At 43.9% G+C, this 25,730-nt stretch overlaps 1 protein-coding gene and 1 long non-coding RNA gene across 4 annotated transcripts in view; one reads left to right on the top strand and one right to left on the bottom strand.

Moving 5' to 3' along the window:
- Positions 1-3,160: 3,160 nt before the first annotated feature.
- Positions 3,161-25,448, bottom strand: LOC113881744 (glutathione S-transferase A1-like). 3 transcript variants are annotated; one of them, XM_027524817.1, is made up of 7 exons: positions 25,344-25,448; positions 18,484-18,597; positions 11,801-11,852; positions 10,844-10,976; positions 7,579-7,720; positions 5,033-5,164; positions 3,161-4,418 (listed from the first exon to the last, which is right to left on the bottom strand). In XM_027524817.1, exons 2-7 carry the CDS (start codon positions 18,568-18,570, stop codon positions 4,296-4,298), a joined length of 669 nt encoding a protein of 222 aa, XP_027380618.1. In that variant the 5' UTR covers positions 18,571-18,597; positions 25,344-25,448; the 3' UTR covers positions 3,161-4,295. The 3 variants fall into 3 exon arrangements, with proteins under 3 accessions (XP_027380618.1, XP_027380620.1, XP_027380619.1); XM_027524819.1 differs by lacking the exons at positions 10,844-10,976; positions 11,801-11,852; positions 18,484-18,597 and having other exon boundaries at positions 25,344-25,362; XM_027524818.1 differs by lacking the exons at positions 10,844-10,976; positions 11,801-11,852; positions 25,344-25,448 and having other exon boundaries at positions 18,484-18,566.
- Positions 13,785-25,730, top strand: part of LOC113881746 — a 30,108-nt gene continuing 18,162 nt past the window's right edge. The window contains exon 1 of the long non-coding RNA XR_003508139.1: positions 13,785-13,906. This is a non-coding gene — a long non-coding RNA (uncharacterized LOC113881746). The remainder of the gene's footprint in view (positions 13,907-25,730) is intronic.

Here is a 25,730-nt window from a genome sequence, read left to right on the forward strand (position 1 = left end):
CCTCTTGCCAGTCAATGAAGGATGGCCTTTGCAGAAAACTTACTTTTCTTGAATTGGCTTTCATGAATTGGAGACAGGCACTAAAGCAGATGATAAAATCTACTGTGGGGACCCCAGGGAGCTGCGGTCATGAAGGTTCACATGGACCTCTGCCATACTCTTTACCCTGAGTTGTAGATAAATATAGGACACCCAATTAGATATGAACTTCAGACATATAATAAATAATTTTTTCATATAAATACATCCTAAACATTGTATAGCATGGGTTCATGCTTAGTTGTGTCTGACTCTTTGCTACCCTATGGACTGTACCTTCCAGGCTCTTCTGTCCCTGGGGTTTTCAAGGCAAAAATATTGGAATGGGTTGCCATTCCATCCTCCAGGGGATCTTCCTGACCCAGGGATTGAAACTGGATCTCCTGCAGAAAATTACAGGTGAATTCTTTACATGAGCCATGATGGTGGTCTCCAAAAGAAAAAAAAGTCCACGTCTGAAAACCTGGAACCTCTGGATGGGATGGAATTTGGAGAAAGACTCTTTGCAGATGTTAAGGAACCTGAAGTGAGACTATCCTGGATTATGTAGATAGGCCCAAACCCAACAACAAGTGTGCTTATAGCAGAAGAGAAAATACACAGACACACACATATGGGTGATGTGAAGATGGAGGCAGAAATTGAAGTGATGTGGCCATGAGTCATGGAAAGGAAGGATGATCAGGAAGCAACAGTTAGAACTGGACATGGAACAACAGACTGGTTCCAAATAGGAAAAGGAGTACATCAAGGCTGTATATTGTCACCCTGTTTATTTAACTTTTATGCAGAGTACATCATGAGAAACGCTGGACTGGAAGAAACATAAGCTGGAATCAAGATTGCCGGGAGAAATATCAATAACCTCAGATATGTAGATGACACCACCCTTATGGCAGAAAGTGAAGAGGAACTCAAAAGCGTCTTGATGAAAGTGAAAGTGGAGAGTGAAAAAGTTGGCTTAAAGCTCAACATTCAGAAAATGAAGAACATGGCATCCGGTCCCACCACTTCATGGGAAATAGATGGGGAAACAGTGGAAACAGTGTCAGACTTTATTTTTCTGAGCTCCAAAATCACTGCAGATGGTGACTGCAGCCATGAAATTAAAAGACGCTTACTCCTTGGAAGGAAAGTTATGACCAACCTAGATAGCATATTCAAAAGCAGAGACGTTACTTTGCCAACAAAGGTCCATCTAGTCAAGGCTGTGGTTTTTCCTGTGGTCATGTATGGATGTGAGAGTTGGACTGTGAAGAAGGCTGAGCGCCGAAGATTTGATGCTTTTGAACTGTGGTGTTGGAGAAGACTCTTGATTGTCCCTTGGACTGCAAGGAGATCCAAGCATCCATTCTGAAGGAGATCAGCCCTGGGATTTCTTCGGAAGGAATGATGCTAAAGCTGAAACTCCAGTACTTTGGCCACCTCATGCAAAGAGTTGACTCATTGGAAAAGACTCTGATGCTGGGAGGGATTGGGGGCAAGAGGAGAAGGGGACGACAGAGGATGAGCTGGCTGGATGGCATCACTGACTCGATGGACGTGAGTCTGAGTGAACTCCAGGAGTTGGTGATGGACAGGGAGGCCTGGCGTGCTGCGATTCATGGGGTCGCAAAGAGTCGGACATGACTGAGTGACTGAACTGAACTGACCTGATCTGAAAAAGCCACCAGAAGCCGGAAGAGGCAGGGAAGACTTCTCCCAAGAGTGTCCAGAGGCAGTGCAGCACCTTAACTTTGGACTTCAGGCCTCCAAAAGTGTGAGAGAATTCATCGTGTTGTTTTAAGCCCCCCAGTTGTAGTAAGTTGACACAGCAACCGTAGAAAACCAACACACAGACCTGTTTACTTCCCCAGAGCACAGGATTACTGTGCAGCAAATCCTACACAGCGCATGACTGCATCCATCCCACAATTATTAAATTTACCTCTAAGAGGTAAGGACTCTTTTTCTAAACATAATCACACTATTCTGTCACACTAAAATGTTATAATTTATATCTTTTATACTTGAAGTTCATTCGATTAAATGTTCAGCATTCTAATTTTCCCAATGTCTCATAAAGACTTATGTGCAGTTGGCTTACTTGCATTAGGATCAAAGCAAGGTCTGTCCATAGCATTGGAGTGATATGAACATCTTGGTCTTGAAGACTTGGATGAATGAATAGAGCTGTCAGGCAGATGAGAGTGGGTGGGGACTGTGAGGAATTCCCACAGCCCAGACCCCCGGGCCATGGAGGTGTGTGTGGAGGTACAACCATTCATGGTGGAGCCCTGGGGATACACAGGGCTGGGCCCCCATCAGGAACTCACAGATGCTGGGGGATGCCAGTGGCCATCAGGGGGTTTACTGGGCTCTGGGGGAAGCAAAGAGGTGCGTCCAGCTCTCCCCAGGGAGCACAGAGCTGAGTGTGGCCCCCGGGGTGGAGCTGGCCTGGGAGGGAACAAAGGTGCCCAGGCAGGGCGCAGGCCACCCCCACACGTCTTGTGTGATGGGACTGGCACTCAAGGGGTGAGGAGGGAAGGCAGGAGGGCACCCCGCGGGCCGTGGGAGTCACTGAGGGAGGTAAAACAGGGTGGTGATTCTCAGGTTTGCATTTTAGAAAAATATTTTGATAATCTTTGATCAGTGGAGAACAGACCAGGGCGAGGGGAAGGGCGGTCAGGGACCCCCATGTGTCTGTCACCTCTGGCCCCGCCCCTTCACTGGAGGTTCAGGGGTGAGGGTGAGGCAGGCAGCTCACTCCAGGAAGAAGAGAATCCGATACTTCGAAGGCCAAGTATTCTGGGGAGTGATCACTGCAGGCCCCACATGTGACCAAAGCCACAATCACTCCCAGTCCAGGCTCCCTGGCTCCTTGAGAGGCCAGGGGAAATGACGTCATGTATATTCATTCGTATCAAATTCACACATCACCTGTGTCATAGAGATCTGATCTGGGGGATCCCGTCAAATGGGGGTGAGGCCCCTGTGCAGGGCCCCATAGTGCCTCATGCAGCTGAGCTGTGATGACCAGGCAGGCTCCCCTGAGCACAGTTTGGGTCCACTGGGTTCTCATTATTTCCCCACCTCCCTGAACACTGGAGAGCCCACAGTAGAAAAAAATAGCTGTTCAAAATGCATAAGAAAAGTTATTTTTATTATCAGAAGCAAAATGTCTCTCAAAGAAATTTTTTAAAAATGTCTTTTTGCCATGGCCAGTGATAAAAGAAATGTTCACATATTGAGATATAGGGAAGTCATTCTGACTTATACATGAGCCAACTTGAATTTTATGCCAACTGAAATACCTGTTTGTGGCCAATCAAACATACATTCTATATCTGCTTTAGTTATTAGAGACAAGAGCACTTTGACCAGAAGGAAATATAGTCCATGTTAAAAATAAAGATTAAGGGACTTAGTTGGTAATCCAGTTGTTAGGACTCCATGCTTGCATTGCAGGGGGCACAGGTTTGATTCCTGGTCAGGGAACTAAGATCCTGTATCGTGCAAGCAGAAGTGGGGGCCGGGGGTCGGGGGGTGCAGAGTGGGGAGATTAAATGCCTTCCTTCCTGGGGGACTCCAATGCTGGTCCTTCTTCCATGATAAGAGTCTGTGCCAGGTGCCAAGGCCATGCTGACTGTACATGTGCTGATCTGTGTGGTGTTTTTTTCCCCAATCTTGAAAAAATGTATCCCTGACTCATTTAATGGCCTTTGTTCTAACAAAGATATACAAAACTGTGCTGGAAACCATATATGTCCAGAGCAAGCTGCTCAGAATAATCTGGGAAGGTATCTTTCTGGCTAGTCCTCAGTTTGCTCAAGTAAAACTCTTGCCTGTTCTTATTATTGCTTATTGATTGTTTTCACTGACACCAGAAAAATAGCTGTTTCCTGTGGAAACCGAAGAATGTCAGATTATTAATTTCTACACTTGATTCTTTGATAAGCTATGTGACAGATGTTATATGATAATTCCTACCAAAAAAATCAAGGGGATGACATAATCTATATTTCCCTTTTGTATTTAATTTTTAATTCCAAAAAAAGATGTGCTAGAAAGAGATGGAAAATCTGATTTTATATTCAATTCTAAAGAAAAAGAGTAACTAAATCTGCTCATTGGAGCTTTATTATTTAATGGCCACTAAAACTTTGGAATAGTTTATTAGTCTCACAACACCCAGGGTCTACACTTAGATAAAAACTTCATTGCCAGAAGTTTCATAAGTTTGGTCCTCAGTGTTCTGGGTGGCCCTGCTGGCTTTATTAAAACTTGAAAATCTTTCTGGCTCGTTCAAGACTTTTCTCACCCCCCGGAAGCTTCCTCTGGCTGCCAGGCTGCAGAAACTTCTTCACGGCCGGGAGATTGCTGACTCTGGTTTTCAGGCCCTGCAATGCACAAGAGCACAGCTTAGAGTGCCGCTAAAGACCAGCCCCGTCACTGACACTAGTCAGCAGGGACTCTGAGACCCTCCTAGACAAGGGCCAGCTGAGGCCCCTCCATCAGCACCAGGAGGAGGCTGGACATGGACACCCAGTGAGCCAGGAAGATGACAGCCCAGTGGCGTTTTCCCCAGAGATGTCTTAGTATAAGACTCCATTCAGCATCCCAATCTTCCTACACATCAGTCCTGAAGGTTCACCCTCGAGTGCAGTGTGAGGAAAAGTGTCAGATATCAGCACAGATTAAGGCTCCAGATATCAAGACAAGAAGAGCTAGGAGATGGGGCTGGAAGTGAAGGCAGAAAGCATGAAAGGTAATCTGTGAGGTGAGTCAGAGCCAATCTGCCCTCAGAGAGAGAGACGGAGACAGAGAAATCAACGTGTGAGAGAAGGAACAGGAACTGAGGGGAAGAAGTGATACGGTGGGGACCCTAGCATTGCAGTCCCACTGTTCAGAGAACAGATTCTGAGGTGGGAGGCGTGGGCACACCCCCACCCCTACCCCTCCACCGCCACCCCAACCTCCCTCCCTCCCAGTCCAGGGCCGTGGGAGAGCGCACCTTCAGCAGAGGGAAATTGGCCAAAAGACTGGGGTCTAGCTCTTCCACATAATAGAGCAATTCAACCAGGTGGATGTCAGCCTTGCTCAGCTTGTTGCCCACAAGATAGTCTTGTCTGTGGCTCTTCAGCACCTGGCCAATGGAGGGGTCAGATCAGGAATGCAGGTTCAGACAGCCTGGGCCATGCTCCTCCCCTGCCCACCACCCAGCCCCACTTCTCCCTCTGCCCCTCACTGGGCGGGTGGGGACCCCAGACCTTCTGCTCCTCCCAACTCAGTGAGATGGGCCAGTTGAGTCTGCTGTTCCCTCCTCATCCCCAGTGGAAGCCAGACTATGATTTCCTTTTCCTGTTCCCTCCTCACTGTGGCTGCCTTACTTCTTCCACTGGGCCAAGGGCTTAGCACCGTCTGCACAGTGTTGCTGTTGACCCTACATCCTGAAGTGTGCAGCCCTGAACTTCACAACATGACCCTTCATCCATCTCTCTCTCGCCTCTTTCTCCTCTCTTTCTCTCTCTCTGTCCCTCTCGTCTTTCTCCCTTGGGCAGTGACTCCAACTTCTTAACAACCTTCTTCAACCCTGAGCAAACTATTTCGGTCTACATTTCTCTTCTTTCTTGAAGCTTCCTGATTTCCTGGTCTCTCTCTGGGGCCTGAAATAAACCTGGGTCAACTTGAAGTCCCTTCTCCCTTACTCCTAACTTGCACCATGTTACAATTTACACGCTACAAACGTCTGGAGGTGAACTTCACTGATGACTTAACTCACTCTGTTATATAGCTAAAATTAGGTGTTTGATTGAGAGAAGAGGAATGTAGAGATAATCACATATGATCATGGAAACAAAAGCTTAATTCTGGCATCCACATGGTAGGTTCATATGAATTCATTTTATACATTTTAAACTTTTCTGCATGTATGAAATGTTTCATAATAATATGTTAGGGAAATATATTATATTTATTAAAATATTCCAGCAATATGAAAATCATAATGTATAAAGAGAAAAATGCATACAGCACCACTAACTAACATAATAACATTTTGGCAAATACACTTTCAGATTATATATACATACAGAAGCATGAAGAGTTTCCCAGGTGGCTCAGTGGTAAAGAATCTGCCTGCAATGAAGGAGACCGGGATTTGACCCCTGGGTCGGGAAGATCCCCTGGAGAAGGAAATAGCAACCCATCCCAGTATTCTTGCCTGGGAAATCCCATGGACAGGGGAGCCTAGTGGTCCACAGTCCATGAGGGCACAAAAAGTTGGATATGATTGAGAAACTTTTTGAAAACAAAACAAAAAATATAAAAGCATGGACAAATGGATAATCATTTGGAAAAGAATATAATATCAAAACATATTTTATAAAATATAATTTTTACTTATGCTATCACTGGCCCTTTGTTTTCAAAGTACCCTCTGTCCATCATTGCTCATGCTCAGTTTTGTCCAACTCTTGGACTCATGGAGCTGTAGCCTGCCAGGCTCCTCTGTATATGGTATTTTCCAGGCAAGAATACTGCAGTGGATTGCCATTTCCTTTTCTAGGAGAATCTTCTCAACCCATAAATCAAAGTACAGATGAACTCAAACTGCTAATCATCAAAGAGTTTATGATCTTGTGAACGTTGCATAAACTCTTAGCACCTCAAGGGCTGGGAGGGTGTGCTCTCTGATTACTATTAAATTCTTTGCTCCTTGAATATGGTCAGATAAGCAAGCAATGAATTAACATTTGCTAAATAAATGAAAGAATGCTCCTATGCTCTGTGTTAATCTTTATATATGTATGTAACCCTCCTGAATCTCTTAAAATCATTTTTTTCTAGGTTAATCATTTTTGTTTAGCATGATTTCGGGTAATTTTGATCTTGAAACGCTCTCCTCTTACCATCAAGAAGAAGCATTAACTAAGATACATACTAGGCATAATGACGGAACATTATTTCCTTGGCTTTGTATGACCTTCTTCAAAAGTCTGAGAGCCATGTCCCCAAAATTTGTGATTATTTTCTCCTGAACATCTTTTCCTCTCTCTCTTCCTCCCCAATTCTTCCCCCATCTCTGTTGAGAAATATCTCATCCATCCCAGAAACACTTCCACATTCTCCCGACAGGCAGCTGCTCTCATGTCTCCCTACACGTGGTACCAGAATATTTTCTGATGTATGGCTGACATCACGCTCTTCTTGGATCAAAGCCCCTGTGCTATGTTCTGCAGGATCCATCTACCCCAGGCTCCTGTGTGGCTTTCAGAACTTCCACAGCCCAAGCTCTAAGTAAAACCATGAAATTCCATTGAACAGAGAATTTCAAATTGGGTCTGAGTCAATAGAAATTATGCTGAAAAATGATAATATGTGTAAAACTGGTGCAATTCTCCCTCAGAGTCAATTTTTAGAAAATGCCCTGAGAGTCAGGATGCTGCATTAGTACTCAGGAAGGTTCACAGAAGTGAAGGTCGATTCCCCAGCACCACCAGGCACTACATTCCTTTGTCTTCCCATCTCAGCGTCAAGACCACTAAACAGTCCACTTACGTTTTCAAATGCAGGGAGATAACGGTTTGTTGCCCTCTCTTGGATCAGGGTCAACTTGGTATTTTTTTGATCAGGGGGACACAGTGGCAAGAGCATGATCATTTCCCCCAAGTCTGCCACACCCTCTGTGTACATATCAATCCTGAAAGACAAAATGACCAAATTGCCAAATGTCTCCTGCCTTAGATTTTCTAGTTTAAGAATAGATAAGAATGGGGCATCAAAAGATGATAAAGTAATTCTCCACTGGGTACATTTTTCTAAGCCAGTCATGGAGTTACGATTTTTATTAATTTTAACATTTCATTCTAGAACAAGCCATCAAGGTAGACATAGCGAATATTTTGGTTATACGCATGATCAAATATAGGGACAAAGCACACTGGGGACCCATTCGTAGAGGCATGAGAGAAATGGGTAAATCCCTGCAGGTAACCTCTGAGACCATACCTGGGTTTGCCATCTCTGCTGTGACGTAGTCTATGCACAGTTAGTGTGATGCATTAGCAGCACCTCAGTCACGTCTAGAGAGAGTCCTGGCACAGTGGTCCCAGTCATGTCCCTCTAGCTCTCCCTTTCTCATCCTGTTACACCACTAGGTCCATTTAGATGCCCAGTATCAGTAGTTCCTCCAGTTATTTCTGATAGAAATGATTCCACAACCTCCTCCATATATGATTGCCCGACTCTGGCCTCATTTGCATTTCTCAATGCGCCACCCAAAATATCCCCTGAAATAGTACAGTTCTTCATACAGTTTCAACAATGAAAATTTCAAGTGATTTCTTTTTTGTTTTTGTTCCAAAAGAATTTCCTACAAAAGTTGTTTTTTTTTTTTTTTGGTAATACAAGCCTTATTGAAATACATTCACATAGCATTACTTTCATCCTTTAAATGGTACTATTCTGTAGTTCTGGTACATTCTGAAATCATCACCATGTTCTAATTCCAGAACTTTTTAAATCGTTGTATCCAAAAGGAAATCCAGTACCCTTGACAGTCACTCCCCATTTCCTCAGCTTTATAGCCCCAGGCAACCACTCAACTACTATTTCTGTTTCTATGGATTTGAACGTCAGGACATTTCATATATTTGGAATCACACAATATGTAGCCTTTTGTGTCTGGTGTCTTTCATCTAGTATTTTTCAAAGTTCATCCATGTTGTCACATACATCAGTACTTTACTCCTGCGTACGTGCTATGTCACTTCAGTCGTCTCCGACTCTTTGCAACCCTATGGACTGGAGCCCACCAGGCTCCTCTGTCCCTGGGATTCTCCAGGCAAGAATACTGGAGTGGGTTACCGTGGCCTACTCCACTTTACTCCTGTTCGTGACTAAAAATATTCCATTATAGGGATGTATCATTCTTTGTTCATCCGTTCATCAGTTCTTGGATATTTTGTTTGTTTCCACTTTTTGAATATTATGAACGCTGTGCGCTTTCGTGTACAAGTTCGAGTGTGGATGTGTTTTGTTTCCTTTTTTTTTTTTTCACTATGAATTGATGCTTTTGAACTGTGGTGTTGGAGAAGACTCTTGAGAGTCCCATGGACTGCAAGGAGATCCAACCAGTCCATTCTGAAGGAGATCAGCCCTGGGATTTCTTTGGAAGCAATGATGCTAAAGCTGAAACTCCAGTACTTTGGCCACCTCATGCAAAGAGTTGACTCATTGGAAAAGACTCTGATGCTGGGAGGGATTGGGGGCAGGAGGAGAAGGGGACGACAGGATGAGCTGGCTGGATGGCATCACTGACTTGATGGACATGAGTTTGAGTGAACTCCGGGAGTTGGTGATGGACAGGGAGGCCTGGCAGTGCTGTGATTCATGGGGTCGCAAAGAGTCGGACACAACTGAGCGACTGAACTGAACTGAACTGATGAAGTTTATTATGGGTAACTTATAAACAGGCAGGAAAGACAGTGCAAACAATGGTCCACAGACAATTACAGCTGCACTTTGTCCTCCCAAAAGGGATCTAGGGGAATTTAAAAGGGTCAAAACTAAAATTAGAATCTGACTACCAAGTGAGAAGCAAGTCTACACTGAAGGAACCTGTGGTTTTTCCTCCCCTGGGGGGTCTCATGACCATTAACCTTCTGTGTCAACAAAATGCATTCTTCCAGTTTTCTTATTAGATGAAGGCAAGGGTAAAAATTGATGGGGAACTTATCCAGCTGGGGCACATTCTTTGTCGGGAGGCTAAAGCGCAGCATGCAGAAAGATGAGGGTGTAGGAATGGTGACCTGAAGATGGGGGAGGGGGGCAAAATGCAATCAGTACGGTTCAGCCACACATCCTCACAGATAATCCCGTGGAGCTGAAGACTAGGTTTCAGATAAAATAGTAAAGAGCAGGATGTTCATGAAAGTGTCTGAAGTCACCAGCTGTTTAGTGATGAACCTGCAATGGGAGTGCTGGCCATTCCGCCCCAGAGGCTGTGCTCTTGACCACAGCACATGTTGCTACCCACTGACAGGCATCATGCTGAACTTGAATTATGAAATGTGAATGTGTCTTTCACTCTCCTGGGTGTATACCCAGAAGTGGAATTGCTGAGTCATATGGTAACTCTTTAACTTTTTGAGTAACTGCCAACAGTTCCTTACATGATTTTAGTATCAGTCAAGTTGTCCCATTGCAACAGAGAGGATTTCCCCCAGTTTTGCTTGTATTGAATAAATCTGGCTGCTTCAGACGTATATTAAAATGTTCCAGATGACTCTGGTGTCTTGAGTTATCCCCTTTGTTATCCACTGTTATCCCCAAAGTTACGTACTTTGTTATCGCCTGTCAAGTGACCGGTCCATAAAGAGGACTGATAAATTAAGCTCCTGGTTATCATTCTAAACTTCCTGGAACTTAAGACTCAATTCCTTTAGATCTTCTTCTTCTCAGACTTTATCCTCTAGACACTCGGACATTTTGTCCCTTGTCTCTAGCTGTTGGTGGGTGTCTAGTCTGAGCTCCTGGAGTCAAGGCTCCACCTTCTTCCCAGCTTAATGGTTTACTCGTGTTTGGAATCTTCCGTCACTGTGCTATACCCACGGACCACGACTTCTTACATAAGCTCTTGATTCCACTCCAAGTTCACCCTTCTCTCATCTTCATAGGTCCCTGCTGTACTAGAGCTCAATTACACCATTATGGTCTATAGCTGGTGTTGGTCATGATCCCCATGAACACACCTAATTGCTCAAGGAAACACCTAGGAGTGTTCCTACTTATCACTCATGAAAGAATGGAAAAAATACCGTACAGGGCTCTCTCCTTCATGTCTTTCCCATAGAGATCATATTTGGTGGCAATGTAGTTGAGAATGGCTCTGGTCTGCACCAGCTTCATCCCATCAATTTCAACCATTGGCACTTGCTGGAACACTAAACTCCCATCTTTTGAAAGGAGAAAAGAAGAGAGAACTATTGGATGAATTACACCCTTTTAGGACGAAAAAAAAAATGTTGATGTAACTGAAGATATGAAATGAAATACTAAAATGACCTGGTATAATTAAGCAGCATGGCATTTTGTTTTTGGCTTCCCATAGTCCTTTTCCTGCTCAAACTTTTATTTTCTTAACCCATTATTTCATTTATCTTTTTTGAATTACATGGGTGATTCCTTCTAATTCTGAGTCTATTTGTCTTTAGGGATATTTTAGAAAGAAGTTGGAAGAGGCTGCAATAGGGCCGCCACCTGGTTGCTAATTTGAATGAGACGTTCTAAATAAGTCTCACGTCATATAAGGCAGATTTTGAGAGATTTCTATGTGCAGGTCCCTTTTCCTGCTCACTGAGTCTGCAATATTGCTAGACTTGTCAAACTTGCCAGAAAAAAGGGTTCATGGCAATTTCTGGGCCTCGTTTTCCCCTCTTCTCTCTGATGCATGTGTTTCCCTGACCTTGGGTGGGAGGGCTGTGTGGCATCCTGAACTGATATGGTCACTCATGGTGCAGAAAAGCAGAGAGAGAGAGACCAGCAAGGGCATTCACAGGGCACTCGGGCTGGTTCCTTGAGCAAATACTAGAGTTCCAGCCCTTCCTAGTCCCAAGTGAGCTGCAAGACCTTCTCAAGGAGCCCCATCCTTACCTTTATTCACATTTCTTCCTCTCCTCTGACCCCATCCCTACCTTGCACACACAAGGCCTTTTTGGTATTCAAACCTCAACTTATGGCTGCTACTAGATCCTCCCATTAGAAGAATTCAGTTTCTTACCATATCTTAACTTATCCAAATCTTCTGAACTTTCTATAAGTTTCTCTTCAAACTGGAAAACAGAAACAGTCACTGAGTTTTTATTTCATTCCATAGCATTGCTGAACTTGCATGGCCTCTACCTGCTGCCCACTATGGAGACTGTAGGATTTCCAAGTTCGGCAGGGTGCACAGAGGACAGTGATCAAGGCCATTTGGAGATTTAGATTAGAGCCACCAAGATAAAAGCGTGGGTTGCAGCAAGTAACTGCTTATTTTGCAGGCTAATTCACCTCTACCTTGTCCCCACCTCTGTCAGTGATTATGTAATGATTTGGGGGGAGGGGAATGTCACTGGAGGGAAAGGACTGGGAAATTCTTCTAGTTATGGAGTTTTAACTAGTCTCTGGAAAGTCTTTCTCTCCCTGTGAAATCAGGACAGGAATTTGGGGTGTCCCCCAGCATGGGGTTTCCATGAGGTCACTGACTCCCAAGATGCTGCCACCAGGGACCTCTGCTGTATATTACCTCCCTCCATTCAACTTTTTATTTTAAAAAAGTGTCTTGATGATGAAAAGTTTGAGAATTGGGAGGTTTCTAACTGGGGCTTCCTTGGTAGCTCAGACAGTAAACAGGCCTGCAATACAGGAGGCCTGGGTTTGATCCTTGCATCAGAAAGACTCCCTGGAGAAGGAAACGGTAACCCACTCCAGTATTCTTGCCTGGAGAATTCCACGGACAGAGGAGCCTGGTGGGCTACAGTCCATGGGGTCGAAAAGAGTCGGACACAACTGAGTGACTAACACTTTCACTTTTACTTTCAACTGACTCAGTGAAACAGTTTATTGTGGATCTACATGATTCCTTAGGGTTAGACCACACAGATAGTGAGGTGTGCGGGCAACAATTCGCAAAGTGCCCAGTTCAAGACAACATGAGGGGTGGTGGGTGGTCACTGTGGGAAGGTGTCAGAGGAAGGATGGGACTTGATGGTGGGCTGTTGCTTATGAGGCTGAGGGAGATGAATGGGGTTGTGAGGATCAGCCTCTGGGCCCTGAGAACCCAGAAGTCCTGACCAGTGGCCTCTGGTCAGCCTTGCCCCACACCCTCCTCCTTCGGGCTGGGTTGGACAAGAGGAGACCTGGATGCTTTCAGCTCTTCACCCTCCTGTGCTGAACTCATCCTTCCCAGGAACTCTGAACACATCCTTGAGCCCCAAGGCTGGACCATAGCAAAAATTATTGGTTGTTGATTTATAGAGAATAAACAAGCTAGAATGGTTCAGTTTGTTTTTCTGTGTACTTGTTTCTTCACACACTTGAGAACGGACCGTGCTAATGTCTGGCAATCAAGAAAGTGTAATCTGAGGCTCCTTTGTAATCTGAGGCCAATACTTGGCCACCTGATGCAAAGAACTGACTCATTGGAAAAGACCCTCATGCTGGGAAAGATTGAAGGCAGGAGGAGAAGGGGCTGAAAGAAGATGAGATGGTTGGATGGCATCACCAACTCAATGGACATGAATTTGAGTAAGCTCCAGGAGTTGGTGATGGACAAGGAAGCCTGGCATGCTGCAGTCCATGGGGTCGCAAAGAGTCGGACACTACTGAGCGACTGAACTGAACTGAATCTGAGGCTCAGGTAAATATGTTAGGAGGCTAAGGGAGCACACTAGAGGTTCCTTTGCAGGACCCCACCTCACCTGAGACCCTCCTTTACTGCTAGCTCTCCCCTAAGGGATCAAATCTCCAGAGTTTCTCCATGATTCTGAGGTAGGCGATTGATGGGCCTTTGGGCTGGGCTGCTGGTGTTTGTTAAGTGGAATAAAGCTGATGCCTTGTTTTCACTCAAACATCAAGGACAGAGCCCTTGTCCTTGAAGCTGAGCTCTGCTGGAATAAAGAGATAAAGTGGCCACTCCTGAGGTCAAGGAAGACTTCCCTGTCTGCACATCTACAAGACGTCTCCTTGGGGTAAAAAATGGAGGGGGTGCCTCCCCATAATGAGTATGGACATGTACCCACAGACATCTGCAGTGGGATTCATCTTAGCCAAAAGGAGCATGCATCCCGGGGAGGGTCCTAGGACCAGACAGATATGAAAAAAGAAACAAGCTAATTGGCCAAAGGTAAACAAAGATCTGGAAGGACTGTCTTATATAAGTGATTTAATTCACTCCTTTACTCCTTCTCCTGATTAGAGAGGACACCTATACATTTTCTTTGTAGGTGTGTTTTTCTGCCTTGCTTCTGTCTCAAATAACCTGCTTCTCCGTGTGCTTTCCCATATGCTGTGCTCCCATAAACCTTGCACCTGTTTTTACGGTTCTCGCCTCCTTGAAACATTCTTGCTTTCAAACGGGGGAAAGAGCCGGGGCTACTTTGCTTTTAGCCTCTAGCCCCTGGAGGTCTAGTGATTAGTATTCCTGGTTCAGTTCCTGGGCAGGGAACTAAGATCTCTCTTCAGTACTGCAGTCTCTCCGAGATCATTTGGTGAGAAACCCGGGAGTTCAAGGTGAACTGCAGATCTCGCTAAAACTATTGGCTGGAGACTCCTGACTTTCACTCTGTCTTCCACGGGGCTGAGATTTTCTTTCCTGCCTTACTTGCACAGTAAGATTTTTTTTTTACCTAATTCTTTAAAATCCTCTTGGGGAAAGACTAACTGAAGTCTTGCTGCTGCTGCCAAGCCCATACTTGACTGCTGTGGTACTTTAGCCCCAACTCCAGTTCCTCCAGGAGTTCCCCTTCACTCCAGGCCTTGGCAGCCCATAGGCTGGGACAGACTACTTATTGAGCAGGCCAGTTCCAATCAGCCTACATCTAGGTCAGTATCTGTCATCTATAAAGCTTAAGGGAAAACCTGCAATCACTATGTGCTGGTCCACATGTCCTCTCCAGGTACGAAAGGAGGACATCTTACTCAAGGTACTAAGGACAATTGGAGACTGCTGGTTAAAATTAAGTGGGGGCTAGAGGATGCCCCAAACCCTGTCAAGGAATAAGGTCAAAGTAAATTCAGGGGATGCTCTGAATCCCCTTCAGGTGTCTCCTAAATGTATAGAGGATGGTGCATTACATAGCTAGAAGCGGTCTCTGTTCTGGGTTGCAAGTTATTCAATATAGGAGGATCCCTTTTTAAGCCAGAACACCTCTGGAGTACATCCTTAAGAACTAGCAAGCTTTTACTGAAACAGTGCCTGGCCTTTATGCAAACTGAGGGATGAGGAAAATGGCCTGAAAATGAATCTCTTACAATTCAATTTTTATTGCCACAGGATGAGATAACGGACTGTTTCCTTATGTTCAAGTTTTTAAGGCCTTTTATCGTAATTCTGCTCTATGTGGCTACCATAATGAGAAAAAACTCTCCTAACATTCTAAACGATCTCCTTCTAACTTCTCCCAACTCTCAGGGGGGAACCAACCTTCTCCCACTCCTACACGTTCCCTTACTTCTCCAGGTCTTTCTGATCAAACTAAGACGCCTACATCCTCAGAAGAACAAATCTTTCTGGAAAAACATCTTTCAGCCAGTCTGCCCCTATTATTAAGACCAATTTGACACTATTTGGTCTATATTTTAGCTATGAAACTATGACTACAAAAAAAAAAAAGGAAAGATGATTTTTCTTGATAATATGACCACAAAATTAATTAAAACAACTTTTTTTTTTTAATTGCAAAACTAGCTCTTTTAGCATGTGCAATTAGAAAAAGCTAACTTGCTGAAGTACTTTTTTTTTTTTTTAATTCTGACCCTGAGAGAATAAAAATATGCCTAGGAAAAAGCTATATCAACTCTTACCATGTCCTTGAGATACAAACACAGCCCACTTTGCCTGAAACTTTGGCCTTGGGTTAAGTAGAACTTCAAGCCAAGGGGGGAAAAAAGGAGGCAAAGAGACATTTTAAATCTCAAGCAGAAAACTATGGGATCTCTGTCTGGATTTATGTATGTCAGGTAAATGAAAAAAAGACTGTCTCCTGATATATACGGGAATCTCAAACTATTTTGAAAACCTCTAGAAGAGAGAAATCCAGCTGGGCAAATCTGATAGCAAGCCTTTGGCATGGCTTTCTTGGCCTTGAGAGCCTTTTGGGAATTTAGTCTGAGACTCTTTCTGAGGAGTTACACCCAGAGTCAGCATTAAATACCTTACATAGTCAAGGGACCAAACATTTAATTTTTAAAAATCTATTATTATTATTTTCAATGGTTATCTTTAATTTTTAAATTTATTTATTTAACTTTTGGTTGTGCTGGATCTTCGTTGTTGCACACGGGCTTTCTCTAGTTGCAGCAAGTGGGGGCTCCTTTTTGTGGGGTTATGCAGGCTTTTCATTGCAGGGTCTTCTCACGTTGTGGAGCACAGGCTCTAGGGTTTTAGTAGTTGAGGCACAGAGGCTCAGTAGTTGTGGTGCACAGGCTTAGTTGCTCCGTGGCCTACGAGATCTTCCCGGACCAGGGATTGAACCCGTGTCCTCTGCATTAGCAGGCAGATTCTTATTCCACCAGGGAAGCCCTGGCTACCTTTATTTTTAATATTTATTTTATTCATTTGTTTGTTTGGCTGTGCCAGATCTTATTTGCAGCATGTGGGATCTTTAGTTGCAGTTCTATAAAGTCACCAAATTTATTTTAAAAACAAATTCGTCTTGGCTGTGTTTGGTAAAAATGAGGGTAATTTTAGAAAAAAAATTCGTTTCACTAAATATGAAATCCTTATGTCTGACTCTGTGACACTGTGGACTGTAGCATCAGGGTCCTTTCCAATGAATACCAGGTGGCGCTAGTGGTAAAGAACCGCCTGCCAATGCAAGAGACAGAAGAGATGCTGGTTCAATCCCCTAGGGGAGGGCCTGGCAACCCATTTCAGTATTCTTGCCTGGAGAATCCCTTGGACAGAGGAGCCTAGTGGGCATAGTCCATAGGGTTTCAAAGAGTCATATATGACTGAAACGACTTAGCATCCATGCATGGCCTCTAGAGTTATCACTGAGAAAAACACTTGTTCAACTCTTTGAGACCCCATAGGCTGCAGCACACCAGGCTTCTCTGTCCTTCACTGTATCCTGGAGTTTGCTCAAACTCATGTCCATTGAGTTGATGATGCCCTCCAGCCATCTCATCATCTGTTGCCCACTTCTCCCGCTGCCTTGGCAGGTGGTTTGTTTAGTACTAGCACCATTAACCAGAGAAGGCAATGGCACCCCACTCCAGTACTCTTGCCTGGAAAATCCCATGGACAGTCGGACAAGACTCAGCGACTTCACTTTCAATTTTCACTTTCATGCATTAGAGAAGGAAATGGCAACCCACTCCAGTGTTCTTGCCTGGAGAATCCCAGGGACGGGGGAGCCTGCTGGGCTGCCGTCTATGGGGTCACACAGAGTCGGACACGACTGAAGCAACTTAGCAGCAGCAGCAGCAGCAGCAGGAGCAATAGCACCATTAACAGAGTCCTACATTTGCTCCTGGGAATGTGATGTTCTAACACTATAAAATGCCTGGGGGTGCTCGTGGATGCTCCCATCCCTCTGTTAATCACCCGCTTACTTGTTTGCATCCTCACTAGAGTGCAAGCTGCCTGAGGGCGAGGACTGTGTCTGTCTCATTCATTTCTGTATCCCCAGAACTTTGCACAAAGCCTGGCACAAAAGCGAAAGTGCAAGTGGCTCAGTCATGCCTGACTCTTTGTGACCCCATGGACTATACATTAGTCCACGGAATTCTCCAGGCCAGAATACTGGAGTGGGTAGCTGTTCCCTTCTCCGGGGTATCCTCCCAACCCAGGGATTGAACCCAGGTCTCCCACACTGCAGGCAGATTCTTTACCAGCGGAGCCACCAGGGAAGCCCAAGAATACTGGAGTGGGTAGCCTATCCCTTCTCCAGCAGATCTTCCCAAACCAGGAATGGATTAACCCAGGGTTTCCTGCATTGCAGGTGGATTCTTTACCAGCTGAGCTACCAGAGAAGCCCTAAAGTGCTCCCACCCAAAATTATTGCTGAGTGAATATATTAAATCTTATCAAGTGGTTTGTTACAGTTGGCTCATCTTAACCTTAATTTCATTTATTTTTCTAATATTACATACAGTTTTTCTTTTATTGTGGGAATTTCTAGCATGTATAAAATTTTTAAAAATGTACAGTGTTTCTCATACCCTTCAACAGCATCAATAATTATCAACTCAAGCCAGTCCTGTGTCATCTATATGCCCATCCACATTCCCCTTTATGTAAAAATGGAGCAGATTCTAGGTATCATATCATGTCACCTGGTATACTTCGTGCATATTTCTAAACCAAAAGAACTATTTTGAACATAAACATAATAAACCTAAAAATTACACCTAAAATATTAACAATTATAACATATTCAATCAGCAATCAAGTTTCTACTTGAACGTGTCATAAATAATATTTACAGTTTGTTAAAAATGAAATCCAAGTAAGTTTCACACAATTGGACTAGTTTATGAGTTTTTTGTTTCCTTTCAAATAAAAAAAAAAATGTTTCTATGCTCTTCCGCAGGCAGGATTATTTACATTTTCATTTGGTCAGATCAGTCCATTTCTTTCTTAATGTGCAGCTATTTTTATGCAACGCAAAATCATACTCAGCTCCTTTAATGAGGAGGTCTGGCTCATGTGAGAAAGTGCTTTGATAGTCAATAGCGATCCAAGTTAAGAGGACCTACCTCCGCTCCAGCTGCAGCCAGGAGCCACCGGATGGCCTCCATCCTGCCTCGGGCATCGAAATAGTGAAGCTTGGGCTTCCCTGCCATGATAGCAGTTCCTCACTTCCCATGAACCTGGATGAATCAGACCACAGAGGCAAACTGTGCTTTACAACGTCCAGTCCATTTGAACAGAAGGGGTAGAGTCTGCCTTTTTCATGGCGGCATTGCAACAGTCCCATGTGGTTCTTCCTTGGTCTAAATTCCCACCTATCAACAGGTGTCATTGTGCAGTTGCACCAAACCAAGTCTCAGATTGCATCTGTCCTCTCTCAGAGGACTTAAATAGAGCAGGGGCTTAATCTTGCTCAGCTGTCACCTGGGGCTGGTGAGGGGACTTGAAACCAGGAAACTTCACTGACAGAAAGGGGCAGGGAGCCGAGTCGGGCCTTGACTGGCAGGTGGTCTTGTTCAAAAGCATTAACTGTGTCTGAATCCTGCCCTGACTGTCTCTAGACCTTCTAAATTCTCTCCACAGAAGACAAAACTCATTCCTTTTTTTCTTATTGGAATTCTATATATTTTTCACCGCTGGATGAATTTTATTTTACGATCTAGAGAAAGAGATGCTAGTGCCCTACCTTTATAGCACACGGAAAAGAACTAACATAGGTTTAGTGTCTACCACATAGTGGCCATTTTCTCACTTTGATCCTCATTTCTTCTTCACAGAAATTACTTGAGGTAAATTCTGACTCGTCTAAAGTAAGTGGTGAGCCCATTCGATTGTACCTTGCTTTTTAAACTGGTTTTGAAAGCTGGGACATATTCGCTTTACAATGCTGTGTTGGTTTCTGCTGTACAACATCTTGAGTCAGCTATACACATACACGTCTATCCTCTCTCTCTTGAGCTTCCCTCCCACCCCACCCCCATCCCACCCCCTAGGTCGTCACAGACACCAGGCGGACTTCCCTGTGCCACAACAGCATCCCCCTAGCTGCCTGTTTTACACATGGTAGTGTACGTGTGCTAGTATTTCTCGCTAAACTTGGCCCACCATCCCCTTCCCCTCCTGTGTCCACAAGTCTGTCTTACATCTGTGTCTCTATTCCTGCCCTGCAAATAGGTTCATTGGTACCATTTTTCTAGAGTCCATATATATTCATTAACATATATTTGTTTTTCTCCTTCTAGCTTACTTCACTCTGTATGAAAGAATACAAATGACCCAATTCCATTCCTTTTTATGGCTGAGTAATTGCCCATTGTATATATATGTACCACATCTTCTTTATCCATTTATCCATCAATGAATGTTTCAGTTCAGTTCAGTTCAGGAGCTCAGTCGTGTCCGACTCTTTGCGACCCCGTGAACTGCAGCACACCAGGCCTCCCTGTCCATCACCAATTCCTGGAGTCCACCCAAACCCATGTCCATAGAGTTGGTGATGACATCCAACCATCTCATCCTCTATTGTCCCCTTCTCCTCCTGCCTTCAATCTTTCCCAGCATCAGAATCTTTTCAAGAGAGTCAGCTCTACACATCAGGTGGCCAAAGTATTGGAATTTCAGCTTCAACATCAGGCCTTCCAATGAACACCCAGGACTGATCTCTTTTAGGATGGACTGATTGGATCTCCTTGCAGTCCAAGGGACTCTCCAGAGTCTTCTCCAACACCACAGTTCAAAAGCATCAATTCTTCGGCACTCAGCTTTCTTTGTAGTCCAACTCTCACATCCATACATGACCACTGGAAAAACCATAGCCTTGACTAGATGGACCTTTGTTGGCAAAGTAATGTCTCTGCTTTTTAATATGCTGTCTAGGTTGGTCATAACTTTCCTTCCAAGGAGTAAACATCTTTTAATTTCATGGCTGCAATCACCATCTGCAGTGATTTTGGAGCCCAGAAAAATACAGTCAGCCACTATTTCCACTGTTTCCCCATCTATTTGCCATGAAGTGATGGGACCATGATCTTAGTTTTCTGAATGTTGAGCTTTAAGCCAACTTTTTCACTCTTCTCTTTCACTTTCATCAAGAGTTTAGGTTGCTTCCAAGTCCTGTCTATTGTAAATAGTGCCGCAGTGAACATGGGGGTGCATGAGCCTTTTGAAATTATGGTTTTCTCAGGGCATACACCTACCAATGGTATTGCTGAGTCACATGGTAGTTTTAATTTTAGTTTTTTAAGGAAACTCCATTCTGTTCTCTATAGTGGTTGTATGAAGGCACTTTTATTTGATGTCAATGTCTTGGGATTTTGTTATACCAGTGTGTGCCAGTGATGGATTGTGGCCCATTGCGGGTTGTGAAATTAACACAGCAGGTTCTGACTAGTGTTTTTTAACTGCAATATAATAGTAAATATGAGGGTGTGTCATATACAGTTACAGTAAGCACTTTTTGCTAAAACTTTCATTTGAATTACATAACCATGTACAACTCCCCTTGTCCTTGTCCTTGAAATAAAGTGCTGACTCAAGAGTTAACCCCTGGGAAATGTGAAGATGTGAGAACAAAGAATAGCTGTTGGGCTGGGGAACTGGTAACAATGTAGACTATAAATCTGCTACATAACAGAATCACCCAACTCAGGGCTCCCTGAATGATATAGAGAAAGACCTGACACGTATTCCTAAATTGGTTTTATAAGAAGAGATCCCCTCCAGATGAAAATTGCTGACCACAGGAACATAGACCCTAGACTGGTTGAAACCAGAAGGTTGATGATGCTTGAAACTTCACCTTGATGCCAATCAATCTGAGAATTATCCATGAGCGGATCATATCCTGCTCCCTGAACACTATAAATCTCCTCACTACCCTATCCAGGGTGGGTCACAGTCTTGAGGGCATTAGCAATAAAAGCTACTCTTTCCTACTTCCTCCAAAACTCTGTCTCTGCATTGGCACCAGTGAACAGAGGCTGAGTTTTGGTAACAGATATATTTGTTGTGTGATTGTCTGTAACAGCGAAGCCAAACCTGCTTGCGCACTGGATCTGTTCCTTTAGCTCTAACCTTTGTGCTCTGTAGCCTTTGCTTAGTCATGCTGGCTCTGCACCTTTTGTAAAAGAATGCTACCTATAGCCTGAAATACATAGGATAGCCAATTTTCAAAGTCTTTTCCTTCATATAAAGATAAAAGTCTTTTCCTCCATATAAGGATAAAACAGTTGCAAAACAAAGAATAACATTTGCCTTGTTGGAGGTTTATAGAAACATGATCAGACCTATGTGGATGGTTGGAAGAACAAAAAATGCACATCCTGTATTATTATGAGTCTGGCTGGCAACAAGAAATTTGCATCCACCAGCCACACCACCCTCTCCTTTTAGTATAAGCTTGAATTCTAACACAGGTTAGATGGTTCTTTGGGATTCTAGTCCACCATCTTTTCAGTCTGCTGGCTCTCCCAATAAAATCCCAGGCCTTGCCTCAATACCTCATTTCTCTATTTAATGGATGGCTGTGTGGCAAGCTGTAGGAACCGGGACTCAGTAATGTGTCAGTATGTGACTGTGTGGTCTGGGTTGTTGTAAAATGTAAGAGACACTTGTGACTGGGACCAGCCAAAGAAGTCTGGTAGATGTTGCTCTAGCCTGAGGTGTCTGCACTAGTGACATTTGGGGCTGGATCCTTCTTTGTTGTCCCGTCGTCGGAGTGTAGTTACTTAGCATCGTCCCCAGGAGCTGCCAGTAGCATAGTGCTCCTGTCCCCAAGGTGGCTGGGTGAGTTCAGCAGTGGCCTTGGGCAAGTTTTATCAGTGAAGACAGTACAGAAGCACAAGAGTCATTAAAAAGCAAGGATTCAATTGCTTAGACTTAGGGAGGGACAATTTCAGTCCCATTTTTAGTCAACAGACCTCTGGCCAAAAAAAAAAAAAAAACAATTAAAAAAAAAATTCTTGTAAGATTTTGTGGTTGTTGAATCTTTAGCACAGAAGTCCCTGCACAATAGTTATGTTTCAAAAAAGGCATGTGAAACTGGTACCCTGTAACTTATAAGGCCATAAGGTAGAAACAAAATGATATGCCAAGAATACCAACTTACTTAGCAGAGTAACTACAGATATGGAGACAACTTGATGACAGCCTCTCCGACTGAGCACTGCCCACTCACACTGACGGACTAGGATGACTGACAGTCAACTTTAGAAGTCACATGCTGAAAATATACCATGCCTGCACAGAGAACTCTTAAAACTTACATTGAAACTTACATTTACTGTACACTAACCATTTCTGAGCTCTCCCCCTGCCCACTTGCTTCTTACTCCTAAGATAAATATGCCACTCAAAAGGGGTCAGGAAGACAGATCTTAGCATTGCTTCCTGTGTCCTTGCTTAGCTGTCGGGCTATAAAGCCTTTTTTTTTTTTTTTTGCAAAAGACCATTGCCCCAGTATTTGGTCTTTCTCTTGGGACAAGGAGCTCACTTGCTTGGTTACAAAACTTGAGTTTTCTGTCAAAATAGTTTAAACATTCCAGAAGACCTTTATTTATTTGTATATCTATTTTCTTCACGGACACCTTGTTTTCGGCTGACACGTGATGTATTTCTTCTTTTTAACAAATTTCCTTCAAGCTTCCTCCCCTAAGACCCCTTCTGCAGTTTCAGGTATCAAGAGATAATGGCTGGTGGGAAACAAGATAGGAGCCTGATGGGGAATCTGCTTTTAAAGGGTTTAAATTTAGTCAAAAGAACAGGTTTGTCGACAACCTACCATGCACAAAGAGCCCAACGGTGGCTTCATTTTAATTGGTTCTGAGCCAAGGATAATGATTCTAGAAGTCAAGTAAGTCAGAGCAATGGGAGCGACTGAAGGCTGAGAAAGCACAGGCTGCTGTGCCCTGCCCAGGTCGGCTCCACCTTCACAGCAGCGTCATCCAGGCTGTGACCTTTCCATCCCTCCCCACCCTACATTAGGGGTGCTCCTCATTTTTGTCTAAAATCTGTTCATAGACATTACAAGTGCTTGTTTTTTGTTTCTATTTCCAAATCTTCTCCCATGGGCTTATTTGAATTTTTTCCTGTGAATTCTCTTTTGCCCTGGAAGCTCCAACCTCACTGATTTTGCAGGGTCTTTGAGATTCTGAGGCTTCTGTGCATGAGACCTTTGTTTTATTCTTTTTAAGTTGACATTTCTGCTGACTCCCATTATGCTGCATCCTACCTCCTGGGGGGCTTCCCTGGTGGCTCAGATGGTAAAGTGTCTGCCTACAATGTGGGAGACCCGGGTTCGATCCCTGGGTCAGAAAAATCCCCTGGAGAAGGAAATGGCAACCCACTCCAGTACTCTTGCCTGGAAAAGTCCATGGGCAGAAGAGCCTGGCAGGCTACAGTCCAGGGGTCACAAAGAGTCAGATACGACTGAACGATTTCATTTTCACCTAGTTGCTTCATGCATCTTTTAGAAACCAGCTCTGTGCTCCACTGATGTACCTAGCTCTTCCCTCAAGACTTCTCGAGTTATAGAGCTAGAAGTCAGCTAGCCACTCCTCCAAGTGTGTAATTAATACACTGTACCCCCGAGAGAACATGTGTTGGCCAGCTATCTAGTTAGTGATGAAGTCTGGATTAGATCTTAGTCCTCCTGCCAGACAGACTAGTCTCTGCCTATTGTATCTATTTTGTTATTGAATTTTCACAGCCTGCAGAGATTACAGTTTCTGTGCCCCCACTAACCTGTGAGCTCTCAGGAAGTAGTGACGTCATCATAGTTTTTAACACAAGACATTGCTCAAAATTCAACACGCCTTCTGTGTAACGTGGCATGATTAGACAGCCCAAGAGCCACACATGTGTTCTTCAGCATTTCCCTTAGAGGACTTGCAATTTCGCAATTCAGTAGTTTAGAACAATTAAATAATAAACTGGGATCGTGATCATAAAGTAATCAATCCTGCTTATAAAAGCCAACATTGTGCTGTTTAAACACAACTATCAAAACAGTAGAACTCTCCCACAAACTGAAAACATAATGACTGTGCAAAAAAATTGGACAAGTGCTTTGGCAGGGTAGCCCAGGAGAATATTTAACTTGGCAAATAGAATTTGCAAATTATCTGTTGGGCTGGAAACAGGGCAGTTCAAGAAAAGGGCATTATTTTTTCGAATTGCCTAAGAAATAAATCCACATGCACTTGCCTATATGCCCTATGCGTTTAGATTCACTTGCAATTTTGAATCTTTTCTTCGTAAGAAACTGTGCCCAGGCTTTGGTCCCTAAAATACTGAACATGAAGAAGGAGGTGGAGGTGGAGGAGAAGAAGGGAAAGCAGCAAGCTACTCTGTGCTCAGTCACAAAGTAACTCATATAAACAACAAGCTCACAGTGGTGAAATCAGCTTTGGAGGTGCAAATTCTGATTCTGACCCACCGCCATTGATGACTGACTTCCCAACAGGAGCTGCCAGTTCAAGTGACATGCAACCACTCACATATATTTTTCCCTCATCTCTCAAGTGGGATTCCCAAATGTGTGACTCTGCCAAATTCCAGTCCAGCATAATTGTGTGATTTCCATATGAATCACACTGATACACCATCTAGTCTAGAGAAGGCAAGTCTAACATAAGCTCACAGATCCCTCCCAGCACTGACATGGTTGCATTTTCAAATTGCTCTTAGTAACACTCTTATTTTCCCCAAATCATCAAATTCTCTGCCCTCACTTTCTAAATTCTTGATTATTATTTTCCTCTAAAGACACATCCTTGAGGAACTAATAAACAACACTTGAATCATCTCCTGAGCACACCCAAGAAAAGGCAATAACGCCAGGTACCCACATAAAATAACACATTGAAAAATATTTTCCTCCTGAAACAGACATGAGAAACTATATGAAGATGATAAGGTCAGTACCAACCTAATAAAAGTCCTGCTGCCTCTCTGCTCAGTTCCTCAATGCCAGTCCTTGGGTGTATGCTAGATGCTTTAATAATTTAACAACCAGCCCCCGCTTCAGGGGTGGGGGTGGGTCCAATAGGAAATAGCCCCACACAGTTGACCAGGCTGGTAGAACATTCTGTACATGCCACAAAGAAAATGATAAATTAACAATGTTCCATTTCAAGGTGATCCATAAATGCACACACAGAGATTCCAGATTTATTTGGCTGCCCAGCAGACTGGTGGGGACCATGCTTTCATGAAATGAGATGCCAAGTTTATGGCAGATGGAAGAATCTTGGAGGGAGAGGGAGAGTGTGTCATAAGAGGGTGATGGCAGAAAGGAGGATATGGTCAAGAGAAT

This window comes from Bos indicus x Bos taurus, chromosome 23, assembly GCF_003369695.1.
Source record: "Bos indicus x Bos taurus breed Angus x Brahman F1 hybrid chromosome 23, Bos_hybrid_MaternalHap_v2.0, whole genome shotgun sequence".
Lineage (NCBI taxonomy): Eukaryota > Metazoa > Chordata > Mammalia > Artiodactyla > Bovidae > Bos > Bos indicus x Bos taurus.

What these genes read in the sequence shown, in the direction of transcription:
- LOC113881744 (XM_027524817.1), bottom strand. Translation starts at nt 18,570, where the DNA reads ATGGCAGGGAAGCCCAAGCTTCACTATTTCGATGCCCGAGGCAGGATG. An exon ending in TGGCTGCAGCTGGAGCGGAG is followed by an intron (nt 11,853 to 18,483) that starts GTAGGTCCTCTT and finishes TCTGTTTTCCAG; the next exon opens with TTTGAAGAGAAACTTATAGA. An exon ending in ATCTCCCTGCATTTGAAAAC is followed by an intron (nt 5,165 to 7,578) that starts GTAAGTGGACTG and finishes TCCATTGGCCAG; the next exon opens with GTGCTGAAGAGCCACAGACA.